The 22,313-nt window shown below is 35.9% G+C and overlaps 1 protein-coding gene across 2 annotated transcripts in view; it reads left to right on the top strand.

Moving 5' to 3' along the window:
• SGPP1 (sphingosine-1-phosphate phosphatase 1) overlaps window positions 1-21,088 on the top strand; it is a 43,842-nt gene extending 22,754 nt beyond the window's left edge. Inside the window, exons 2-3 of one of the 2 annotated variants that reach the window (XM_023627876.2) lie at window positions 6,720-6,809; window positions 18,642-21,088. In XM_023627876.2, the coding sequence (XP_023483644.2) occupies window positions 6,720-6,809; window positions 18,642-19,193 (642 nt within the window). In that variant the 3' untranslated portion in view covers window positions 19,194-21,088. The remainder of the gene's footprint in view (window positions 1-6,719; window positions 6,810-18,641) is intronic. The other variant, XM_023627877.2, reaches the window with a different exon arrangement.
• The last annotated feature ends 1,225 nt before the right edge of the window (window positions 21,089-22,313 follow it).

The following is a 22,313-nucleotide window of genomic DNA, read 5'->3' as shown; positions in this document are numbered from 1 at the left end:
ACTGTTGCCAAACTTCTTTTTTTTTTTCCCTGCTTTTTTTTTTTCTCCCCAAATCCCCCCAGTACATAGTTGTGTATGTTAGCAGTGGGTCCTTCTAGTTGTGGCATGTGGGACACTGCCTCAACTTGGCCTAACGAGTGGTGCCGTGTCCATGGCCAGGATCCGAACTCTGGGCCACTGAAGCAGAGCGTGAGAACTTAACCACTCAGCCCTGGGACCAGCCCTATACTTCTTCTTGAGTCAGTTTTGGTAATTTGTGTGTTTCTAGGAATTTGCCCATTTCATCTAGGTTATCTAATTTGTTAGGATACAGTTGTTCTTAGCTTTCTCTTATAATCTTTTTAATTTCTGTAAGATCACTAGTAGTATTCACTTTCATTTCTGATTTTAGTTATTTGAATCTTCCAAGCTTGCTTTGTTTGCTTTGTCAGCAAGGCTAAAGGTTTGTCAATTTCATTGATCTTTTCAAAGAAACGATTTTTGGTTTTGTTGATTCTCTTTATTGTTTTTCTATTCTCTATTTCATTTTTCTCCACTTTAATTATTTTATTATTTCCCTGCTGCTGCTAGCTTTGCATTTAGTTTGCTCCTCTTTTTCTAGTCCTTAAGTGTGGAGTTGTGGTTGATTCATTTCTTCTTTCTAATGTAGGCCTCTATTGCTGTATATTTCCCTCTGAGTGCTGCTTTCACTGCATTACGTAATTGTTAGTATGTTGTGTTTTTGTTTTTATTTGTTCATAAGTATTTTATAATTTCTCTTGTGATTTCTTCTTTGGCCCATGGTTATTTAAGAGTAGTTTAATTTCTACATACAGTTGATCGTTATTATTCATGGAAGTCATATTTGTAACTTTACCTACTCACTAGAATTTATTTATAACCCAACAATCAGTACATTCACAGACATGTGAAGAGTGGCTAAAAATTTGAGCCAGCTGGTGTACATATTCCCAGCTGAGGTTAGACCAGACGATGCTCTGCTTTCTTGTTTCAGCTGTTATACTGTAAACAAGAATCCTTTTTGAGTCTATTTAGTGCTATTTTTTCACATTTTTGTGCTTTCTCTTGGTTGTTGCACTGTTTAAAATGGTCCCATGCACAGTGCAGCGGTGATGTCTGGTGTTCCTAAGCATGAGAGGACTGTGATATGCTTTACAAAGAAAATATACATGTGTTAGGTAAGATTCATTGAGGCATCAGTTATAGTTCTGTTGGCCATTAGTTCAATGTTAATGAATTAACAATACAGCACATCCAAAAAAAGGAAGAGGAAATAAATTCACCCATTTGTATGTAAGACCACCCTAGAAAGTGCCTAAGTAGTATCTGTAGTTGTGATGAACTATGGAAAAGTGGCTGAATTTGTGGATTCATGAGAGGACAACCAATTTTAAAAAAAGAAAGCATAGTGGACAGCATTGTTGTGAGGCTGAAAGCCAAGGAAATTTAAAGTCATGTTACCCGGAGTAAGGAAAGTGTTAAACTTGTCTTGGGTAGTGCTGGCTGGCTTGTACTTTTCAAAGGCAATGCAGCATGAAAAATGTTCAACTTGCAGGAAACTTGAGGCACAATCAAGAAGCTGCAGGAGAACTTTTTAAATGTCTGCGAAGTGTTATATAGGGAAAGGGCTGTGTGGAAGAGCAGGTTTTCAATGTTGATGAGACTGTCTTGTAGAACTATTTCTCTCTTCAATTATGTCAAGGTTTGCTTCATTTGTTTTGAGGCTTTATTGTTTGGTGCATGTATGTTTATAATTGTTATATCATCTTAATGAATAAACCCTTTTATCAATATATACTGTCCTTCTTTGTCTTTTGTAACTGTTTTTAGCTTAAAGTCTATTTTGTCTGATATTTGTGTAGCCATCTAGCTCTTTTTTGGTTACTATTTGCATGGAATATGTTTTCTCATTTGTTCACTTTCAACTTATTTGTGTCTCTAGATCTAAAGTGAATCTCTTTAGGCAGCATATAGTTGAGTCATGTATTCTTATCCTTTCTGCAAATCTCTGCCTTTTGATTGGGGAATTTAAACCATTGCCATTTAAAGTAATTACTAATAAGAAATGACTGACTTCTGCCATTTTGCTATTTGTTTTCTGTACGTCTTGCATCTTTTTTGTTTCTCATGTCTTACATTACTACTTTCTTTTGAGTTTGATTTTTTTGTAGTATGCTATTTTGATTCCCTTCTCATTTCTTTTTGTGCATATTTTTTAGATACTTTCTTTGGGATTACATGGGGATTACAGTTAAAAACTAGATATATTTTTAAAGTATACCTGATACTGTAAATAGATTGGGTGATAGATATGAATGAGAAAGTCAAGGATAACAAGTTGTTTGGCCTGAGGAATGGAACAATGGAAGAGCCATTTTCCAGGAAGGAGATAACTACAGGAATAGCTGGTCAGATGGGAAAGGGAAGAGAAATCAGGAGTTTAGGTTTGGTCATGTTACATTAGATGTTGACGTGGAGATATCAAGCAGCCAGTTAGATACACAAGTGTAGGATTCAGGAGTGAGGTCCCAGCTAGAAACGGAAATTTGAGTCATGAACATATGGATTATGTATAAATCCCTGAGACTAGATGAGATCATTAAGGAAGTGAGTATAGACTGGGAAATGAAGTACCTTTAGAATTAAGCCCTGGAGCCCACTTTACTAAGGAGTTGTGAAGAAAAGGGGAACTAACAAAGGTGACTGAAAAGTAGTCTGTATATATTTTATATATTTGTAATAGATTCTATCATTTCCTGGGAAAGAATAATTCTGCATAAATCTGTTTTCCTTCTAGTCACATCTAAATGAGGACAGTGGTTCTAAATGTGTTTTTAGAGACAGTTTAACATAAAATTAAAGGTAAATGTAATCTGGATATTCTTAGATATACAATAAATGTGCCAGGTGAATTGGTTATTAAGCATAATTCTTCCTCCCTCCACAGGATCCCACTTGAGAAATAGTAGTTTTATTTAGTCTATCTAGATTGCTTTAGCCATTAAGGTCTGTGGTCTTTTTTATCTGTTTAATGTTAACTCATGAAAGACTTCTTTGATACTTTGTGATTCAGAATTCTATTATTCATTGGGGAGTGAATGTGAAAGTCATATCGTTGGAACTAGATCTGGTGGTCTCCAAAATATTTCTTTCCAGAAAAATACCTAGAGAAAATATTCTGAAGGTAGAGACTAATGGCTGAAAAAAAATCAACCAATCAATAAAACTAAAAATGACTTATTCTTTTCCCAACTATTCACTTTACTCCGGTGAGGTATAAAGGTGCTCTGGAATAGGGGAAAAGGAAAATAAAAAGGCTTGTAGTTTCTTTCTTAGCCTCTGCATCTAGCTTACTTGTATTTCTAACTTTCCCATTTAAACACCTTGAACATAACTCAATCCATATTTATTCAGGTTTATTAAGTTCAATTTCATCGTTCCTACTCAAAAACTCTCCTTTTCTCCTACCTTCTGCCCTAGCTTTTGAGACTCTACAAATGAATTTTTCTTCAATCTGTTGTGTACAAAGATTTCCCATCAATAACTTTGTCTATTTTTACTTCCTTATGGAGTCTAAGTGAAAAAAAAGAAAGAAGAGGGAAGCATAGGAAAGTTTCTCAGTAGTTGTTGACTTCTGTTTGACTCTCCTTTGCTATTCACAGTCTTCAAAAAATTCACAGAAAAATTAAAAGGCCTGAGTGCCTGCTACAGAGGCAGAAGCCAGTGTTATCTCTCACCTGGATTGTGCCAACAATCTCCTGACTGGTCTCTTTCCATCCTTGATCCCTTATTGTCTAATCTCAACATAGCAGCTATCATGGCGCTGCTCTGCTCAAAACTCGGCAGTGGCTCCCCATTTAACTCACACTAAAAGTCAAGTTTCTTACAGTGGCTTCTTGGGTTCTGCTTGATTTGGCCCCCATTACCTCTCTCTGCTCCAGCCACACTAGCCTCCTTGCCAGTCACATTTCCTCATTAGAGACTTTTCTCTGCCTGACCTCCTTGCCTGATATGTGTTCTTCCCTCAGATATCTGCTCAGCGAATTCTCTCACCTCCATCCAGTCTTGCCTCAAGTTTCAGCTTCTCAGTAATGCCTGCACTGACTGTCTTGTATTTAATACTTTAACCTGCCCCACTCACACTCCCAAACTCCTGATCCTAATTCTATTACTGTTTTAGTTACAATAGGCTTGGTTATGCTGTGGCAATGACTTAACCCCCAAATCTCAGCTTAACAACAAAAGTTTATTTCTCATTTGTGTTACGTATTCATTATGAATTAGCAAACTTAGGACCTCAGGAACCCAGGCTGATGGAAGTTTACCCTTCTTTTCATCTCAACTTGTGACTTCCAACATCACATCTGGAGGGAAGAGAGAGTTCATAGAATGATTGAAAGTAGCATAAGTTACTGTTTTCCAACTCATTGGCCAAAACTAGTCACATGGTCCCAATCTAACTGCAAGTGAATCTGAAAATATAGAGGAGCACAAGGACTGTTTGATGAACATTACTGTTTCTTCAACCACCTGTTCTCTTTTTATTTCTACATAGTACTTCTCACGTTTTCTTATACAATTTATATGAATTTACATATCATATAATTCACATATTTTTATGCTTACTATTTAGTACCTCCCCCCAGCAAGAATGAAAGCTTATTCTCCTAGAAAACCACGCTACTTACAGTGTCTTTCACACAAACCTTTGCTTATGGTGTTTCTGCTGTTTGTAACACCCTCTTATCTTTTTTGCCCTCTGCTCACTCTTTTTCTCTAAAGACTAAATCCTACTCATCTTTCAGGATAACTTGGATCTTACTTAATCTGGGAGACTTTGTTAACATCCTTAAACTATGTTAATTGCCCATTCCTTAGACTCCCTCTGGGCTTAGTGTATACTCCTGTCATAGCACTTACCTCATGTATGGTTACGTCTGTCTGCCCCATTAACCAAGTTTCTCATGCATATGGAAGAAGGGCTGGAGAAATAGGTAGAGCTTAGAAAAGAAATTATGAGGATCTGAACAAGGGCACCGTAAGTAGGATGGAGAAGAGATGACAGAATCAAGGAATATTAGAAGGTAAAATCAGCAAGACTTGATTATTGGTGAAATATGAGGGATACGGAAGGAATCAAGGATAATTCATGTTTCTCCTTTAGATTATTGTGTGTATTATGATGTTTCCATATGAAATAGGGAATCTGAGAGGAGCAACAAGTTTGGATAGGAGGATGATGAGTTTGGTTTGAGGTACAGTGGGTTTAACTCCATAGGGACCTGAGGGTGGAGGTATGTCCAGGAGTTGACTGTATGGTTCTCAAACTCAGGGAAATGGATAAGTCTTCAGCATGCTAAGTAGAGGTTACAAAATAAGAAAAGGTGAGACTGCCAATAACTATTAAGGGCAGAATCCTTATATAACCGCTGTTTAAGGAACAAGAAGAGGAGGATATGCTCTTGTGTGGGAGATACAGAAAAAAAAAATAAATAGTGAAAGGGGAGCCAGGAAAGTGTGATGCTCTGGAAATCAAGGATATTTAGAGTTTCCAGAAGAAAGCGATGGGCCACGTTAAATGCAGTAGAGAAGTCAAATCAAAACAACTGTGTAGGGGCCGGCTCCGTGGCCGAGTGGTTAAGTTTGTGCGCTCCGCTGCGGCGGCCTAGAGTTCGGATCCTGGGCACGGACATGGCACCGCTCTTCAGGCCATGGTGAGACGGCGTCCCACATCCCACAACTAGAAGGACATGCAACTAAGATATACAACTGTGTAGGGGGGGGGGGGGGGTTGGGAAGATAAAGCAGGGAAAAAAAACAAAAAACAACTGTGTACTAAATTCTTACCCTTCTTCTTAAAACCATATTTAATTCCCTTCTTGCAACCCCACTTCTTATTGAACCACCTTGGATTCTTACTGATTTGAACCACCTTGGCTTCAGTTTCTTCAGAAATTTGAAGTCATCAGGCATAAAATGCCTCAAATGTGCTCCTCCCTTTCCCTTACACACTTACCCCTATGCCCATCCATCCTTTCCTCCTTCCCTCTAATCTCAGGAGATTCAAAGCCAACTCTTAAACTAGTGCCACTGAGACCAAGAGTTGTCTACCTTTTGGGTTTTTTTCCTTACTGTGGCTGTCTGCTCCCAGTATCCCACCAAAATTTTTCTCGGTAAGCTTACCATTTGAAATTTTAGTAGGGGGGACAAAGTGGAAAACAAATTACAAAGTGTTGCATATTGAATACGAGATGGGGAAGTGCCAATGGAAATTGCAGATAGCAGTCACTAATGGAAGTGAGAGAGAGATCACGCCCAGTCCTTCTCCCCAGGGAAGTGAAGGCCCTTCGTGGACCAGATCCAGGCACTATTCCAGAAGTGCTTTCATTTTGGAGCCGTATTAAAAGTATGTCTCCTACCTGTTTTTCTTCTGTAGCAAGCCAGTGATTGAATCTTTACTGTAGAAGCAAAGATGAGCCAGCTCCCACAATGAAGAGTGTAGAAACATCAGATTTACTTCATTTGTTCATTTGTGCAAAAGTATTTCTTGAATGTCTGCTGTTGGCTATGCCTAGGGTTACGTGCTGGGAATAAAATGGGGAGTAAAAACATATAGTTCTTGTTTCCATGGAGTTTTATAGTATAGTGATTTGTTTTTTATTTGCTTGTTTATATTTAACCTAATTTATTTAACTAATTTTACTTTTTTTCCCCTTTAGTATCCTCTTATATATGGACTGATTCTTGTTCCCTGCTGGTGTTCTCTAGTTTGCCTAAGTAGAATTTACATGGGAATGCACTCCATTCTGGTAAGGAAAATATTGTGTTCATAGAGTTTTATTTTTTTCTGAAATTGATAGGCAATTTTATACTTTTTAACCATTTGAAAACTTATATGAAAACTAAATCAGAAAATATAGTTATTGTAAATCTTTCGTGTTTTGCAAAAATATTAACATGATGCTGTCTGAAGTTTTAATATCATAATGATATCTTGCATAGAAACAGTTCCTAACCACCACAATAACCAAGGAGTATACTCAGGATAACCCTTCTCCCTCCTTCCAGTCTCAGTTGTATTTTCCTTCTCATTCTCTTCTGTGCTGAGTCAAAACCAACCATCCGAATACAGAAACCAAGAAGAGCCCTGCTTGTTCATGAGGACCCAGTGACTAGTGACTAAATGAATTTAAACGATCCTGGTGCCACTTAGATTCACATATTAAACTCTAGTTTTTTCCTCTTTCTGAGGAGTATTTTAGGGCTAACATCAGATATTTTATTTTCAAAAGCAGCAGCACAGGGACCCTGCACTCCTTTCAGCCACATCTATCCCCTTCTTCCTCCTCCATCCCTGTTCACGCTCCCTGAGTCCTGGCCTGCTTCATCTCTAAACCAGGTTACTCCAGCAGCTTCTTAATGAACAGCCTTCCTTCCAGTCTGACACTGCTCCCTGCAGTCTTCAGTCTCCTGTTACAGTGTTCTTCCCAAACACAAATATGATGCCATACCGAATGACTTACGTTTCCTCAAATGTAAAGGGTTTTTCTTACCTCCATGCCCCAGGAATGCTGTAACCTCCACTTGGAATGCCCTTTTTTCTCTCTTAGCCTAGCTAACTATCCTATCCATTCTTTAAGAATCACAAAAATGTTCTTATCTCCTAAAAGCCTCCTTATATTCCCTGTCTTTCCTTTCTCAAGACTGGTTAGGTGACTCTTCTCCCAGAACACCCTGAGCATAATTCTGGCATAGCACTTGTCCTAAACTGCCATTCATTTTTTGGTTATCTATTGCTCCCACTAGGTAATAAGGAACATGAGAAAAGTAAGTGTATGTTTTCTCTCTCTATCCTTTGCATATAGTGCTGTGTTTCTTAAGACCTCTATGAATGTATTATATATTATCTTGTAGATAAAGGATCAGAAAAAAGGTGGAGAAATATGAATTAATTCCTGGAATCCAAAATTTTCTAAAGGGTTATATCGAATTTTTCTTATCCTTAACAACTTTCACTTTTAGAATTTTCTACTCATAAAAATACCTCATTAGCTTTTGTCATACTGTAGAAATATTGGGTTTCTATTTCCAACTTAGATTGTTTGCCTCCAGCAGCTACCCCTTCACTAGTAAATTTCCAGAAGTCTCAAATACTATGTTAATAAGCAAGTTATTTGTTTGACTTTTTATAGTTATTTATATTAATATAAATTGTGAATTTATGTACAAATCTTTCTAACTAATCTCTACCAATTTTATAATGAGACTATCAGTTTTATATCAAATCTAATATTTGTCACGAGACAATGTTGTCCATCATTGTGCCTTAATCCTTTCCACTCCTAAAAGTTAATTTCTAAAAAACTACCAAATGGTTATGCATCTCTGAATGATAAAAAATGAATCCTCATATTTCTTAAAGGAAAAAATATTAAATAATATTATCCTTAGATCCATTATCCTCTTTGATGGATATATAATCTTTGAATATATAATCTTGAAGATGCTCTTCTTTAAAAAAAGAAATGTTTAGTGGATTGGTCAAATATTCAAGCTGAGTTCAGTTCATTTTTTATATCCTGGAAAATGTCTATTCTTGAATCAGCTGGACTAAAAACAATATTGATGTATTCAAATCATGAGTCTGATAACTCTAGTCCTTTATTCAAAAACCATCTTGTTGCATAGAACGTTTTATCAGTGTTATTCAGACTAGCTACTGAATTTTATGTATAACATTACAAATTTTTGTTTTTCTTTTCAAAGTAAAACCACAGATGACTTGCAAGCATGGTTATGATTCTGTGTTATAACAACCGTTTGTAATCAATAATATATCATCACTTGATAATTGATATATGAAATTGTACCCATAAGAAACCCATGTGTTTTTTGTTTTATTTTATTTATTTATTTTTTGAGGAATATTAGCCCTGAGCTAACATCTGTGCCCATCTTCCTCTATTTTATATGTGGGATGCCTGCCACAGCATGGCTTGCCAACCGGTGCCATGTCTGCACCCAGGATCCGAACCGGCGAACCCCAGGCTGCTGAAGTGGAATGTGGGAACTTAACTGCTGCGCCACCAGGCTGGCCCCATACCCATGTTTTTTACATTATGGGTCTAATATATTCCCACAATTTTCACTTTTTCCTATATTTTAATGTTTCACTAATTACCTGCATTTTGAACTATTTTCTTTTTTTCTTTTTAAAGATTTTATTTTTCCTTTTTCTCCCCAAAGCCCCCCGGCACATAGTTGTATATTTTTAGTTGTGGGTCCTTCTCGTTGTGGCATGTGAGATGCTGCCTCAGCATGGCTTGATGAGCAGTGCCATGTCCACGCCCAGCATCCAAACCAGCGAAACCCTGGGCCACAGAAGCGGGGCGTGCAAACCCAACCACTTGGCCACGGGGCTGGCCCCCTTGAACTATTTTCTTAATCATAATTTATATCTTCACTGTGTATTGTGAGGTTAGTGTGCAACTATAGGCAGAATGTGCCCTAGAAGTTGCTAAGAGGTGCTTGGATACCATATTATCCAAGCTGATTTCTTCATTAACATCAAGAAGAGAGTTCCAGTAATGTGTTCTAAATAATTTATAATGAACACTTCATTAGGTATTTGCCATATGCTTTGTTTTTATTGTTACAACACAAAGAGCCACAGCTTAGTTTATTTTTAACATCTAACTACTTTCCTAAATTGATTTTCTTAATTCCTAGAAAAGTAGGGAAGAGTTACTATATCCATCTTTTAAAACATTTATTATCACACCTACCTCTCAAATTTAATTTCTTAAAACACAACTGATTTTTAAGTTACTATGTTGAGCACTTGTCAAGTTACTGTTTTGTTTCTACATTAGTAAAATTATGAATGTTGTAATTATATTTACCCAAAATTGCACTAAAAGTTTATATGTCTATATATGGAAAGTCTTTTTAGAAAGGTATTGTGAGAGGGCTGTCGCCATGGCACAGTGGTTCGCCAGTTCGGATCCCGGGTGTGGACATGGAACTGCTTGGCAAAAGCCATGCTGTGGTAGGTGTCCCACGTATAAAGTAGAGGAAGATGGGCATGGATGTTAGCTCGGGGCCAGTCTTCATCAGCAAAAAGGGGAGGATTGGCAGTAGTTAGCTCAGGGCTAACCTTCCTCAAAAAAAAAAAAAGATATTATGAGATTATGAAGTAGTATGTACCTCTCAAACCCACTTTTATAATAAGAAATAAAAAACCAACTAAATAAACTAAAAAACCCCAAAAACATGTTAAAGAGAAACATCTAGAATAGTATACAGTAAGAGTTTTAGTAGTGGTTATTCCTGGGTAATAACTGCTTGTTATTTTTTATTTTTATTTTTTGAGAAAAATTAGCCCTGAGCTGACTGCTGCCAATCCTCCTCTTTTTGCTGAGGAAGACTAGCCCTGAGCTGACATCTTCTTCTAATTTATATGTGGGACGCCTACCACAGCATGGCTTGCTAAGCAGTGCCATGTCCACACCCGGGATCTGAACCAGCGAACCCCAGGCCGCTGAAGTGGAATGTGTGAACTTAACTGCTGCACCACTGGGCCGGCCCATGCTTGTTATCGTTTATCTGTATTTCCTAGTTTTTCTATAGTGAGCAGGTATTAAATTTGATTTTTTTTTTTTTTTTTTTTTTTGGTGAGGAAGATTGTCCCTGAGCTAACATCTGTGCCAATCTTCATTTATTTGTTGTATGTGGGACACCACCACACCATAGCTCGATGAGTTGTGTGTAGGTCTGTGCCCAGCACCTGAACCTGTGAACCCTGGGCTGCCAAAGTGGAGCACATGAACTTAACTGCTACACCAGGGAGCCTGCCCCATAAATTTGAACTTTAATTAAAGAAGATAAAAATTTCAAAATCCATCCTTAATAATGCCTTTTTTGTCAAAAGCAATGCATTTCAAAAATATATTTTTTGTTAGAAACTCTGTTGGCATCAGTGGCATATTGAAATTACAAGCAGGACACCTGAAATGTGTTATAATTTAAAAAAAAAAAACAACCCACTAGGAGATGACAGGAGTCCTGAATTCTAGTCCCAGCAAATTACTAGCCTCTCTAGTTCTATTTCCTCATCAGGAGAAAAGAAAAGGAGAAAATTCCATATTTAATACATAATAAATATTTATTGAATCTATGATATTTGATATCTTCTACCATAAATTTGATGATAACCTGATTATAGCATTCAAGTGTGTAATTATTAACTTTTAGAGCATATAAGTTATTTATAATTAATAAGTATCTAAAATTATTTGCTAAGTTTCTTTTTGGAAAATTTGCTACTTTGAGTTCTTTTTGTTACTTTTAACATTAATTTTTCTTTATTGCATACTTTGTGCTATAATGCTTAAAACCACTTAGTTGTACATTTTAATGTTATACATTAAATTGATATCACAATAGCCACTATGTTTATGTCCTGAACTCCGTCATTCCTTTGTTCTGGTTCTGTTGCATGGAAGTTCAATATACCTTTACTATCCAGGGTGATATCATACATAATTAATAACTCAATCAGAAAAGGAGGCAGATTTGTATAGAGTCTTGTAGCAATCTGAGTTTAATGTTCATGGAGCTATACATAAAAAGTACAGGACAAGAAATACTGGATGTTTTATGTCACACTGAAACATACTTCCAAAAATGTAATTGATATGCGTTGTCATTTTAAAGAATTCTTAATGTTAACGTGATCAAACATTAAAAAGTCCTAAAAGTGATTTAATTGATTGATTTTTTCATTTTTCAGGTACTGTAAAAAGCTTTTTACAGGAATGATGTACTTATATCTATAATATGAAAGAAGTTTTTTTTTAAAAAAAGAAGTAACTGCAGAGCTATCAACTTTTTACTTAACCTTAGAGTAAATATATTATGTATGGTTTTATATAAATACCTCATTAATTGTCATTTATTTAAAACATCTAACTTGGTACCCATTCTGTATGAGAATTACAAGGCTCAGAATACTTCTACATTAGCATGTAATTTAAAATTTTGAGTCAGTCATGAAATTTAAATGAAAAATAAAGTAATAGCTTTTGTCCTGGTAGCCAGAATGCTATGGTTACTTTCCGAAACCTGTGCCTTTAATCATAAGGTCAGGAAGAAAGGGTGAGATAGCACAAAGGGAACCTCACCTCATGAAGTGAAATTATTTGGCACTTATGGGTCTGAACTCTGAAGAATCGACGTGTGGCAGTAACAGAATTTGAGATCTCTATGCAGAAGTATGATCGGAGTTAGGATTGCCTGTGGAATCTTTGAGTGATTGCAGTAAAATTCAGTTAACCAGAACTCTTAGGTAACTTTTAGTACGTATCATTGAGTTTTCACGAAAGACCTCATGTTCAAAAAAAGTGGGAAATTTAGTTTTCCTTCACTCCCAATATTTAATTCTGAGATTATTCATTTTTTTCAACAGATGTATTGAGCACCTTCAGTCTATGAGATTAAATGTCTAGTTATATGAGCTTAGTCCAATTTTCTTTATTTAAAAACTGGTTAATTGAGGTATCCATAAACTTTCATCAAATTTGGACACTTTTGAAAGGGAAAAAAGCCACTTTTAATATTTATTCTGGAGACTAAAGAGCAAAATGAGATTGTCCCAAGCCTTATCAGGGTGGTTGTGAGGATGAAATGTAAATAAATGTAAAGTATTAGAATACTGTTTTTGGTACAGAAAGTAGTAGTATTCCCTGAAGATGTCTTTAGCCTAAATTCAAGAATTATGTTTCATCTGTTTCTTGTACAGAGTTCTTGTCAGGCAAGATTATATAGTCAGTATGATGAGTCTAAAAAATTACTTTAACTATCTTAATTTAACTAACTAAATACTTATTGCCTGCTTAGTGTGTGCCAGGCACTGGGTATATGTGTATAAATAAGATAAACTCTCTGCCTTTGAGAAATCACAGTCTAAATGTAATATAAATATGTAATGCAGTAATTTTCAACCAGTGCTGAACAACAGAATCACTAGAAAGCTTTTTAAAAAAAATACTGATGCGCCACTCCCACTTTAATTCAATTAAATCAGAATGTCTGAAGATTGGCCCAGGCATGAGTATGTTTGTAAAGTTCCCCAGGTGATTTTAATAGGCAACAAGGGTTGTAAACCTTTGGTTTTCTGGGAGAAATAGACAAGCAAGGAAATGGAAAACAGTGTGGTAATTGTAGCAGGTATGTAGAGGATGCTATGGAAGCCAAAAGGAGGACATTCTTTATTTTATTTATTTATTTTTTTTTATTAATGTTACGATAGATTACAAGCTTGTGAGATTTCAGTGGTACATTTTTGTTAGTCATGTTGTGGGTACACCACTTCCCCCTTCGTACCCTCCCCCCACCCCCCCTTTTCCCTGGTAACCACCGATCAGATCTCCTTCTCAATATACTAATTTCCACCTATGAGTGGAGTCATATAGAGATCGTCTTTCTCTGACTGACTTATTTCGCTTAACATAATGCCCTCGAGGTCCATCCACGTTGTTGTGAATGGGCCAATTTCGTCTTTTTTTATGGCTGAGTAGTATTCCATTGTGTATATATACCACATCTTCTTTATCCAGTCATCAGTTTCTGGGCATGTAGGCTGGTTCCACGTCTTGGCTATTGTAAATAATGCTGCGATGAACATAGGGGTGCAACGGACTCTTGAGATATCTGTTATCAGGTTCTTAGGATAGATACCCAGTAATGGGATGGCTGGGTCATAGGGTATTTCTATTTTTAACTTTTTGAGAAATCTCCATACTGTTTTCCATAGTGGCTGTACCAGTTTGCATTCCCACCAACAGTGTATGAGGGTTCCTCTTTCTCCACAACCTCTCCAACATTTGTCGTTCTTGGTTTTGGATGTTTTTGCCAATCTAACGGGGGTAAGGTGATATCTTAGTGTAGTTTTGATTTGCATTTCCCTGATGATTAGCGATGATGAACATCTTTTCATGTGTCTATTGGCCATATTCATATCTTCTTTTGAGAAATGTCTGTTCATGTCCTCTGCCCATTTTTTGATCGGGTTGTTTGTTTTTTTGTTGTTAAGCAGTGTGAGTTCTTTGTATATTATGGAGATTAACCCTTTGTCGGATAAGTGGCTTGTAAATATTTTTTCCCAATTAGTGAGCTGTTTTTTTGTTTCAATTCTGTTTTCCCTTGCCTTGAAGAAGCTCTTTAGTCTGATGAAGTCCCATTTGTTTATTCTTTCTATTGTTTCCCTCAACTGAGGAGTTACAGTGTCCGAAAAGATTCTTTTGAAACTGATGTCAAAGAGTGTACTGCCTATATTCTCTTCCAAAAGACTTATTGTCTCAGGCCTAATCTTTAGGTCTTTGATCCATTTTGAGTTTATTTTGGAGTGTGGTGAAAAAGAATGGTCAATTTTCAATCTTTTGCATGTGGCTGTCCAGTTTTCCCAGCACCATTTGTTGAAGAGACTTTCTTTTCTCCATTGTAGGCCCTCTGCTCCTTTGTCGAAGATTAGCTGTCCATAGATGTGTGGTTTTATCTCTGGGCTTTCAATTCTGTTCCATTGATCTGTGGACCTGTTTTTGTACCAGTACCATGCTGTTTTGATCACTGTAGCTTTGTAGTATGTTTTGAAATCGGGGATTGTGATTCCGCCGGCTTTGTTTTTCTTGCTCAGGATTGCTTTAGCAATTCGCGGTCTTTTGTTCCCCCATATGAATTTTAGGATTGTTTGTTCAATTTCTGTGAAGAATGTTCTTGGGATTCTGATTGGGATAGCATTGAATCTGTATATTGCTTTAGGTAGTATGGACATTTTAACTATGTTTATTCTTCCAATCCATGTACAAGGAATGTTTTTCCATCTCTTTATGTCATCGCCTATTTCTTTCAAGAAAGTCTTGTAGTTTTCATTGTATAGATCCTTCACTTCCTTGGTTAAGTTTATCCCAAGGTATTTTATTCTTTTCATTGCGATTGTGAATGGGATAGAGTTCTTGAGTTCTTTTTCTGTTAGTTTATTGTTAGTGTATAGAAATGCTACTGATTTATGCACGTTAATTTTATACCCTGCTACTTTGCTGTAGTTGTTGATTATTTCTAATAGTTTTTCTGTGGATTCTTTGGGGTTTTCTATGTATAAGATCATGTCGTCTGCAAACAACGAGAGTTTTACTTCTTCATTCCCTATTTGGATTCCTTTTATTTCTTTTTCCTGCCGAATTGCTCTGGCCAGCACCTCCAGTACTATGTTGAATAGGAGTGGTGAAAGTGGGCACCCTTGTCTTGTTCCTGTCCTCAGAGGGATGGCTTTCAGCTTTTGTCCATTGAGTATGATGTTGGCTGTGGGTCTATCATATATGGCCTTTATTATGTTGAGGTACTTTCCTTCTATACCCATTTTACTGAGGGTTCTTATCATAAATGGGTGTTGGATCTTGTCGAATGCTTTCTCTGCATCTATTGAGATGATCATGTGGTTTTTGTTTTTCATTTTGTTGATGTAGTGTATCACGTTGATTGACTTGCGGATGTTGAACCATCCCTGTGTCCCTGGTATAAATCCCACTTGATCATGGTGTATAATCTTTTTGATGTATTGCTGTAATCGGTTTGCCAAAATTTTGTTGAGGATTTTTGCATCTATGTTCATCAGTGATATCGGCCTGTAGTTCTCCTTCTTTGTGTTGTCCTTGTCAGGTTTGGGGATCAGAGTGATGTTGGCTTCATAGAATGTGTTAGGGAGTTCTCCATCTTTCTCAATTTTCTGGAACAGTTTGAGGAGAATAGGTATTAAGTCTTCTTTGAATGTTTGGTAGAATTCTCCAGAGAAGCCGTCTGGTCCTGGACTCTTGTTTTTGGGGAGGTTTTTGATTACCGTTTCTATTTCCTTACTTGTGATTGGTCTATTCAGATTCTCCATTTCTTCCTGATTCAGTTTGGGGAGATTGTAGGAGTCTAGGAATTTGTCCATTTCTTCCAGGTTGTTCAATTTGTTGGCATATAGTTTTTCATAGTATTCTCTTATGATCTCTTGTATTTCATTGGTATCTGTTGTGATTTCTCCTCTGTCATTCCTGATTTTATTAATTTGCGATTTCTCTCTTCTTTTCTTGGTGAGTCTGGCTAGGGGTTTGTCAATTTTGTTAATTCTTTCGAAGAACCAACTCTTTGTTTCATTGATCCTTTCTATTGTCTTTTTTGTTTCAATATCGTTTATTTCTGCTCTTATTTTTATTATTTCCCTCCTTCTACTGACTCTGGGCTTTGTTTGTTCTTCTTTTTCTAGTTCTGTTAGGTGTCGTTTGAGGTTGCTTACGTGAGCTTTTTCTTGTTTAGTGAGGTGAGCCTGTATTGCGATGAATTTCCCTCTTAGGACTGCTTTTGCTGCATCCCAAATGATTTGGTATGTCATGTTCTCATTTTCATTTGTCTCCAGATAATATTTGATTTCTTCTTTAATTTCTTCAATGATCCATTGTTTGTTGAGAAGCGTCTTGTTTAGTCTCCACATTTTTGCACCTTTCTCTGCTTTTTTCTTGTAGTTGATTTCTAGTTTAATAGCATTATGATCAGAAAAGATGCTTGATATTATTTCAACTCTCTTGTATTTATTGATGTTTGTTTTGGTTCCCAAAATATGGTCAATCCTTGAGAATGTTCCATGTGCACTTGAGAAGAATGTGTAACCTGCTGTTTTTGGATGAGGAGGACATTCTTTATTATAGAGTAGGAGGAGAAAGTTTATGGAGGAGATAGACGCCTGAGCAGAATCTCAGAGGGTGTGTGATAATTTGCCTAAAATATAGGTGGGAAAGGTAATTCCAAGATAAGGGAAAATGGAGTCTATAAATTCATTATGGGATCCGGCTTTGAGGCTTAATGATAGGCAGAAGGCAAACATGGGAAGTGAGGAAGTGGAGGCAGTGAATATGAGCAACTCTTTTTATATATTTTTCAGTGATAGAGAGTAGATCCCAGGATTTTGTTTTGTTTGTTTTAAGGTGGAAATTCTGGAACATTTTTGTTCATGTCAGGAATGATTCGGAAAGGAAAGTTCTCTAAATGATAGCTTTTATTTCCTCCAGTAAACCATCTTCTGTCTACGCAATTGTTCATGCCTAAAACTAGCTTCATCTTTGATCCCTTTCTTTTCTGCTTCTCTACCTCATTCAGTCCATCACCAAGTTGAAGTTGTCAACTCTAATTTTAAAATATTTTACTAAATCCATCCATGTACTTCTCTTCATGTGGATACGGACCATGTCTAGAGTGAACCACTGCAGTAGCGCCCCACAAGTGTCTCCAGTGGTCTCCCATCATCCATACTTTCCCCCGTAATCCATTCTCTACACAGCAGATGGAGTGTCCCTTTACGAATATCAATCAGATTATGTTACACTCCTACTTTGGAATCCTTCAGTGGTGCCCTATCACTTTTATTATTTATTTATTTTTCTGCTTTTTCTCCCCAAATCCCCCTAGTCCATAGTTGTATATTTTAGTTGTGGGCCCTTCCAGTTGTGGCATGTGGGACGCCGCCTCAACGTGGCCTGATGAGCGGTGCCATGTCTGCGCCCAGGATCCAAACTAGCGAAACCCCGGGCCGCCGAACCAGAGCGCACCAACTTAACCACTCTGGGGCCAGCCCCTCCCTATCACTTTTGAAATAAAATCTAAACTCTTACCCAGCCTACCCAGGCCCTACATGATTTGGTCTCTGCCTCTCTCTCTGTCCTCATGTCACATGCCTCTTCCCTTTGCTCACTATTTGAGCCATCTGGATTTCTCTCAGTTCCTGGAACTCACTAGGTTCTTTTCTGCCTCTAGGCTTTGGCACTTGGTATTCCATCCACCTGGAACACTTTTCCTTACATCTAAAGACAGGGCGGACTCCTTTTTGAAATCTGGTCTCTGCTCAAGTGTCACCTCCTCAAACGGGTTTCCATAATCACTCTAATAAAGTTTTTCATCATACTATCCCATTGTCCTATTTTAGTTTCTTCATAACATTTATTGTAACTATCTGAAATTGTAATATTCATCTACTTTTTTACTTACATGGTTATTTTCAGTCATCCCCACTAAAATATAAGCTCTGTCACAGCAGGAATCTTGTCATTTTTTTAAGCAATACATCCTCAGCACCAAAATACTGCCGGCACATGTAGGTACTCACTAAGTGTTTGTTCGGTGAGTGAATGAATGAATAGGAAAAGGAAGCTACCCAGGCTTTGTATCCTCTTTGATCATGGAAATATATTTAAATGCATGAAAATGAAGATGGTTTCTTTGAAAAATAAATATATTCTTTATCCCAGAAATCAAAACTACATAATTTGAGCATAGTTTATTCAGGATTTGAATATAAATTTGTCTGTAGTGTATGTGTAGTTAATTTATAGAAGGATAGAACTTTGAAAACACAATTCTTTTATCATCAATAAGTCCTTTTATTATCATTAAAACAGTTTTTAGTACCTATTATGTGGTCAATTAGTACAGTTTACTTTGAGAATGTGACATATTTTAAAAGTTTCTATCAACATTTGAAGTGTGAAATATATGTTTTTTTTAATGTCAAAGATAGTATTATACTAAACAGCTCTACTTTTCTTTTTTCCCAGGATATTATTGCTGGATTTCTATATACCATTTTAATCTTAGTTGTCTTCTATCCATTCGTCGACCTGATTGACAACTTCAACCAGACTCACAGATATGCTCCGTTATTCATCATCGGGCTTCATTTAGCCTTGGGGATCTTTTCTTTCACTCTGGACACCTGGAGTACATCCCGAGGAGACACTGCTGAGATTCTAGGAAGTGGTGCTGGAATTGCATGTGGATCTCATGTCACCTATAACATGGGTCTAATGTTAGATCCTTCTCTGGATATGTTACCTCTAGCTACACCCCCTATTACTGTGACTCTGTTTGGAAAAGCCATATTGCGGATCCTCATAGGGATGGTGTTTGTACTAATAGTCAGAGATATAATGAAAAGGGTCACCATTCCTTTAGCCTGTAAAGTCTTCAGTATACCATGTGATGATGTTCGAAACGCTAGACAGCACATGGAAGTTGAACTTCCTTATCGATATATTACCTATGGAATGGTTGGTTTCTCTATCACGTTTTTGATCCCTTACATATTTTCCTTTATTGGTATCTCTTGATGGAGAAATATTGTTTATGATAAGAAAGGAGGGTATCAGTTACTGATATCTAAAAATGTATTCTAGTTAAAAGCCAAATCAGAGTTAGGCTTTTGCAGGAATTAAACTTAAATAATTATTTAAGTAAATTCATAAGAGTCAGTGCATTTTATCATTGCACATCCAGATATTGTTTTAGGTGAGCTGAGCTTTTTCGACACTGAGAAAATGGTAAGTGCCCATTTAGAGTGTTCATGTAATATTTGGAGAGTTGTGTGCTGTTATGGATTCAAGTTATATATAATATATATTAAGGTACATAATATACAATTATGTATCTAATATATGTTATGTATAAAATAATGTACCTAAGTTTTTTAAACTGGGGGGTGTATTATAAAATCAAAAATAATATGCAAACAGTTGGTGCCTGTGTATTTGGACTTAATACAGGTATGTTGTTATTAACAGATATATTTAACATTTATTTACTATGGGAGCCGTTTCCTAATTGAATTGCATAATTACTAGACCAGAATTCATATGCTACCGCATATTGTTTTATTGCCTGTTTTTACACTGCCATCACCTTTCATGTTACTCATGATGTTGAACATGGGAGGTATTTTTAATGGACCAAATTTTCAGAAAAGTTAGTGTTTGGATTCCTTTTATTTTCTCCAGTTCTGTACACTTTGTTGAATGTATTTCATTTGCAGTTCTTATGTACATCAGTTTAATAATTCAGGTACTGAATTTTAGTGCTTGCTAATTGTGCCTTTCTGTTGCTGAATTAAGAAATGCCATGTACTGTGATATAAAAATGAGATGCTGACTATTTAAGTTACTCATAATCAGGCAAATATTTTTAAAATATATGTCAAGCTAACAGGGCTAGAAGCAAACCCCCCTCAGTCTTTAGCCGTTGTCTAGATAGAATGTGGAATGGGCTAAACTTTGTCACAAATTTATTGGGAAGCTAAATGGATAAATATTTCCATTTTTGTAGGTATTTTTCTGTGCATTGTCAGTTATAGGAACAAGATATATTTTTTTGTACATTGTCTTGATTGTTTATACTGCAGGTAGATATTTCCAGTGAATGAAAATGTAATTGAAATTTGTAGATGGGACAATGCACATGCTTCATATGTAAACAAACCATTTTTCTAAATTATTTGGAAAGGATTGGATTTAGCAGTGTTACCTTTTAATACCCATTTATTAGCTACTTAAGATAAATTATAAAATCTAAAAGTATCAGTATTTTAGATCCTATTATTTTTTCAACTTTTTATTATTTTCACAGTGGAAACTTTGGGTATAGTATTAAACAATTCTTGATTCTGTCTGTGCCTTTATATTTTGAAGTGTGATTGTAATTAGGTTAACATTAAGTTTATTTGTAGTAAGTTTTTCATAAAGAAGAGAATTAACTTTCCATATAAATGAGCATTAGGTATGGAATTACTGACTTTTGTGCAATATCTGTCTGATTATCCAGAAGTAATCACTTAAGATGTTTCTATTTTGGGCAGCATAACTATTTGAGCTCATATTTTTATAATTCTGATTGAGAACTTAGGGACATGGTAATTTTTACCAATACTGAATTCAATAATTTTAAGTAAAGCAACTAAATTTAGGACCTTTACCTATTAGTTAAAAGGAAACCAAGGCACTTAGGAACATATCGGTACGTTGGAAACTGTGCAAAGAACTTTTCTTTCAAAATGTGTTTAATGAATCAAATTTTAGAGTCTATTTCCCATAATTTGGGTCTATGCTATGTTATTAATTTTTATGTCTAGCTTAAAAGGTATTTGAAGATATTCCATTTCTTTGTGTTTTATTTTCTGTCCTATGATAGTTCATGCTAAATGTATTTTAAAATAAAAACCAAATTCAAGATTGAAGGATGTCTTGTCTTGTTTGCTTTCTGTGCATTTGTCTCTGTATTATCTGGTGGAGATTATACAATATATCTAGGATTTTCATTCTAGCAGGCTTTTCCTCTGAAGCATTTTATTCAAAATCAGTACTGTTTTCAGTAACAGAAGACATTGAAGAAATCCTTTAAGGTTCATGCTGACTTTGGGCTCCATTTATGATCATTCTGATATTGTGCTTTTAGTGAAAAGTTTCATAATATTTATTTTTAAAAATTATGCATAAAACATGTTTCAGTAAAATTTGTGGCTAATAGTATTGTAGGTAGTTGACTGCTAATCCATTAATTAAGGAATTATAATACTAGGAACAGGTACCTTTTCAGGCAGAATAAACATAGGGACATTTCATTTTGTAATTTTAAAATGCCATGACATATGAATTGTAAAAACTAGGTCTGCCAGAAATACATTATAAGACCTAATATAAAGCAATGCTGCTACAGTAGATTTACATAATTATTTTTACTTTATTTACCAGTTTTCTTTAGAAGTAATATGTATTAAATGTGTCTTTCAAAGACAACATAAAAATTAATTCAGTGATATGAATATAACTTAAAGGCAAATTTTCATAAAACATTTTATAAATAAATGCTAAAATGTTTTTGTTTTAAATATATAACCAGACAGTTTTATATGGCAAAGATTTTTTATTGCCAAAGCAATTTCATTCTTGTTAACAAAGAATGTTTACCCAGATTTAAAAATCAAGCTGTTTAATCTGGACATCAGTAAAAACCAATTCTTAAAATTCAGTTTTATAGGGATTGGCCCCATGGCATAGTGGTTAAGTTCACACACTCTGCTTCGGCAGCCCAGGTTCATGGGTTTGGATCTCACGCTTAGACATACACCACTCATCAGCCATGCTGTGGTAGCATCCCACATATTAAAATAGAGGACTATTGGCACAGATGTTAGCTCAGGGCTAATCTTCCTCAAAACAAAAAAGAGAAAAATTGGCAACAGATGTTAGCTCAGTGCAAGTCTTCCTCAGCAAAGACAAAAATTCAACTTTATAGTTGAATTCGTTTTTCTGAAGAGAGTTTTAGTTGTTTGCTATGGAGATTTTTTTGATAAAGAAAAGAGGCGATAGTTTGAGAAAGAGTAATTGAACATAGTGGATATGCTAGATATTTTGTTGAATTTTGGTTATCATCCAGTTCCTTCTGTAGTATGCATAAGTTAA

The sequence above is a fragment of the Equus caballus genome, chromosome 24, assembly GCF_041296265.1.
Source record: "Equus caballus isolate H_3958 breed thoroughbred chromosome 24, TB-T2T, whole genome shotgun sequence".
Lineage (NCBI taxonomy): Eukaryota > Metazoa > Chordata > Mammalia > Perissodactyla > Equidae > Equus > Equus caballus.
This window is presented reverse-complemented; position numbering and strand designations above follow the sequence as displayed.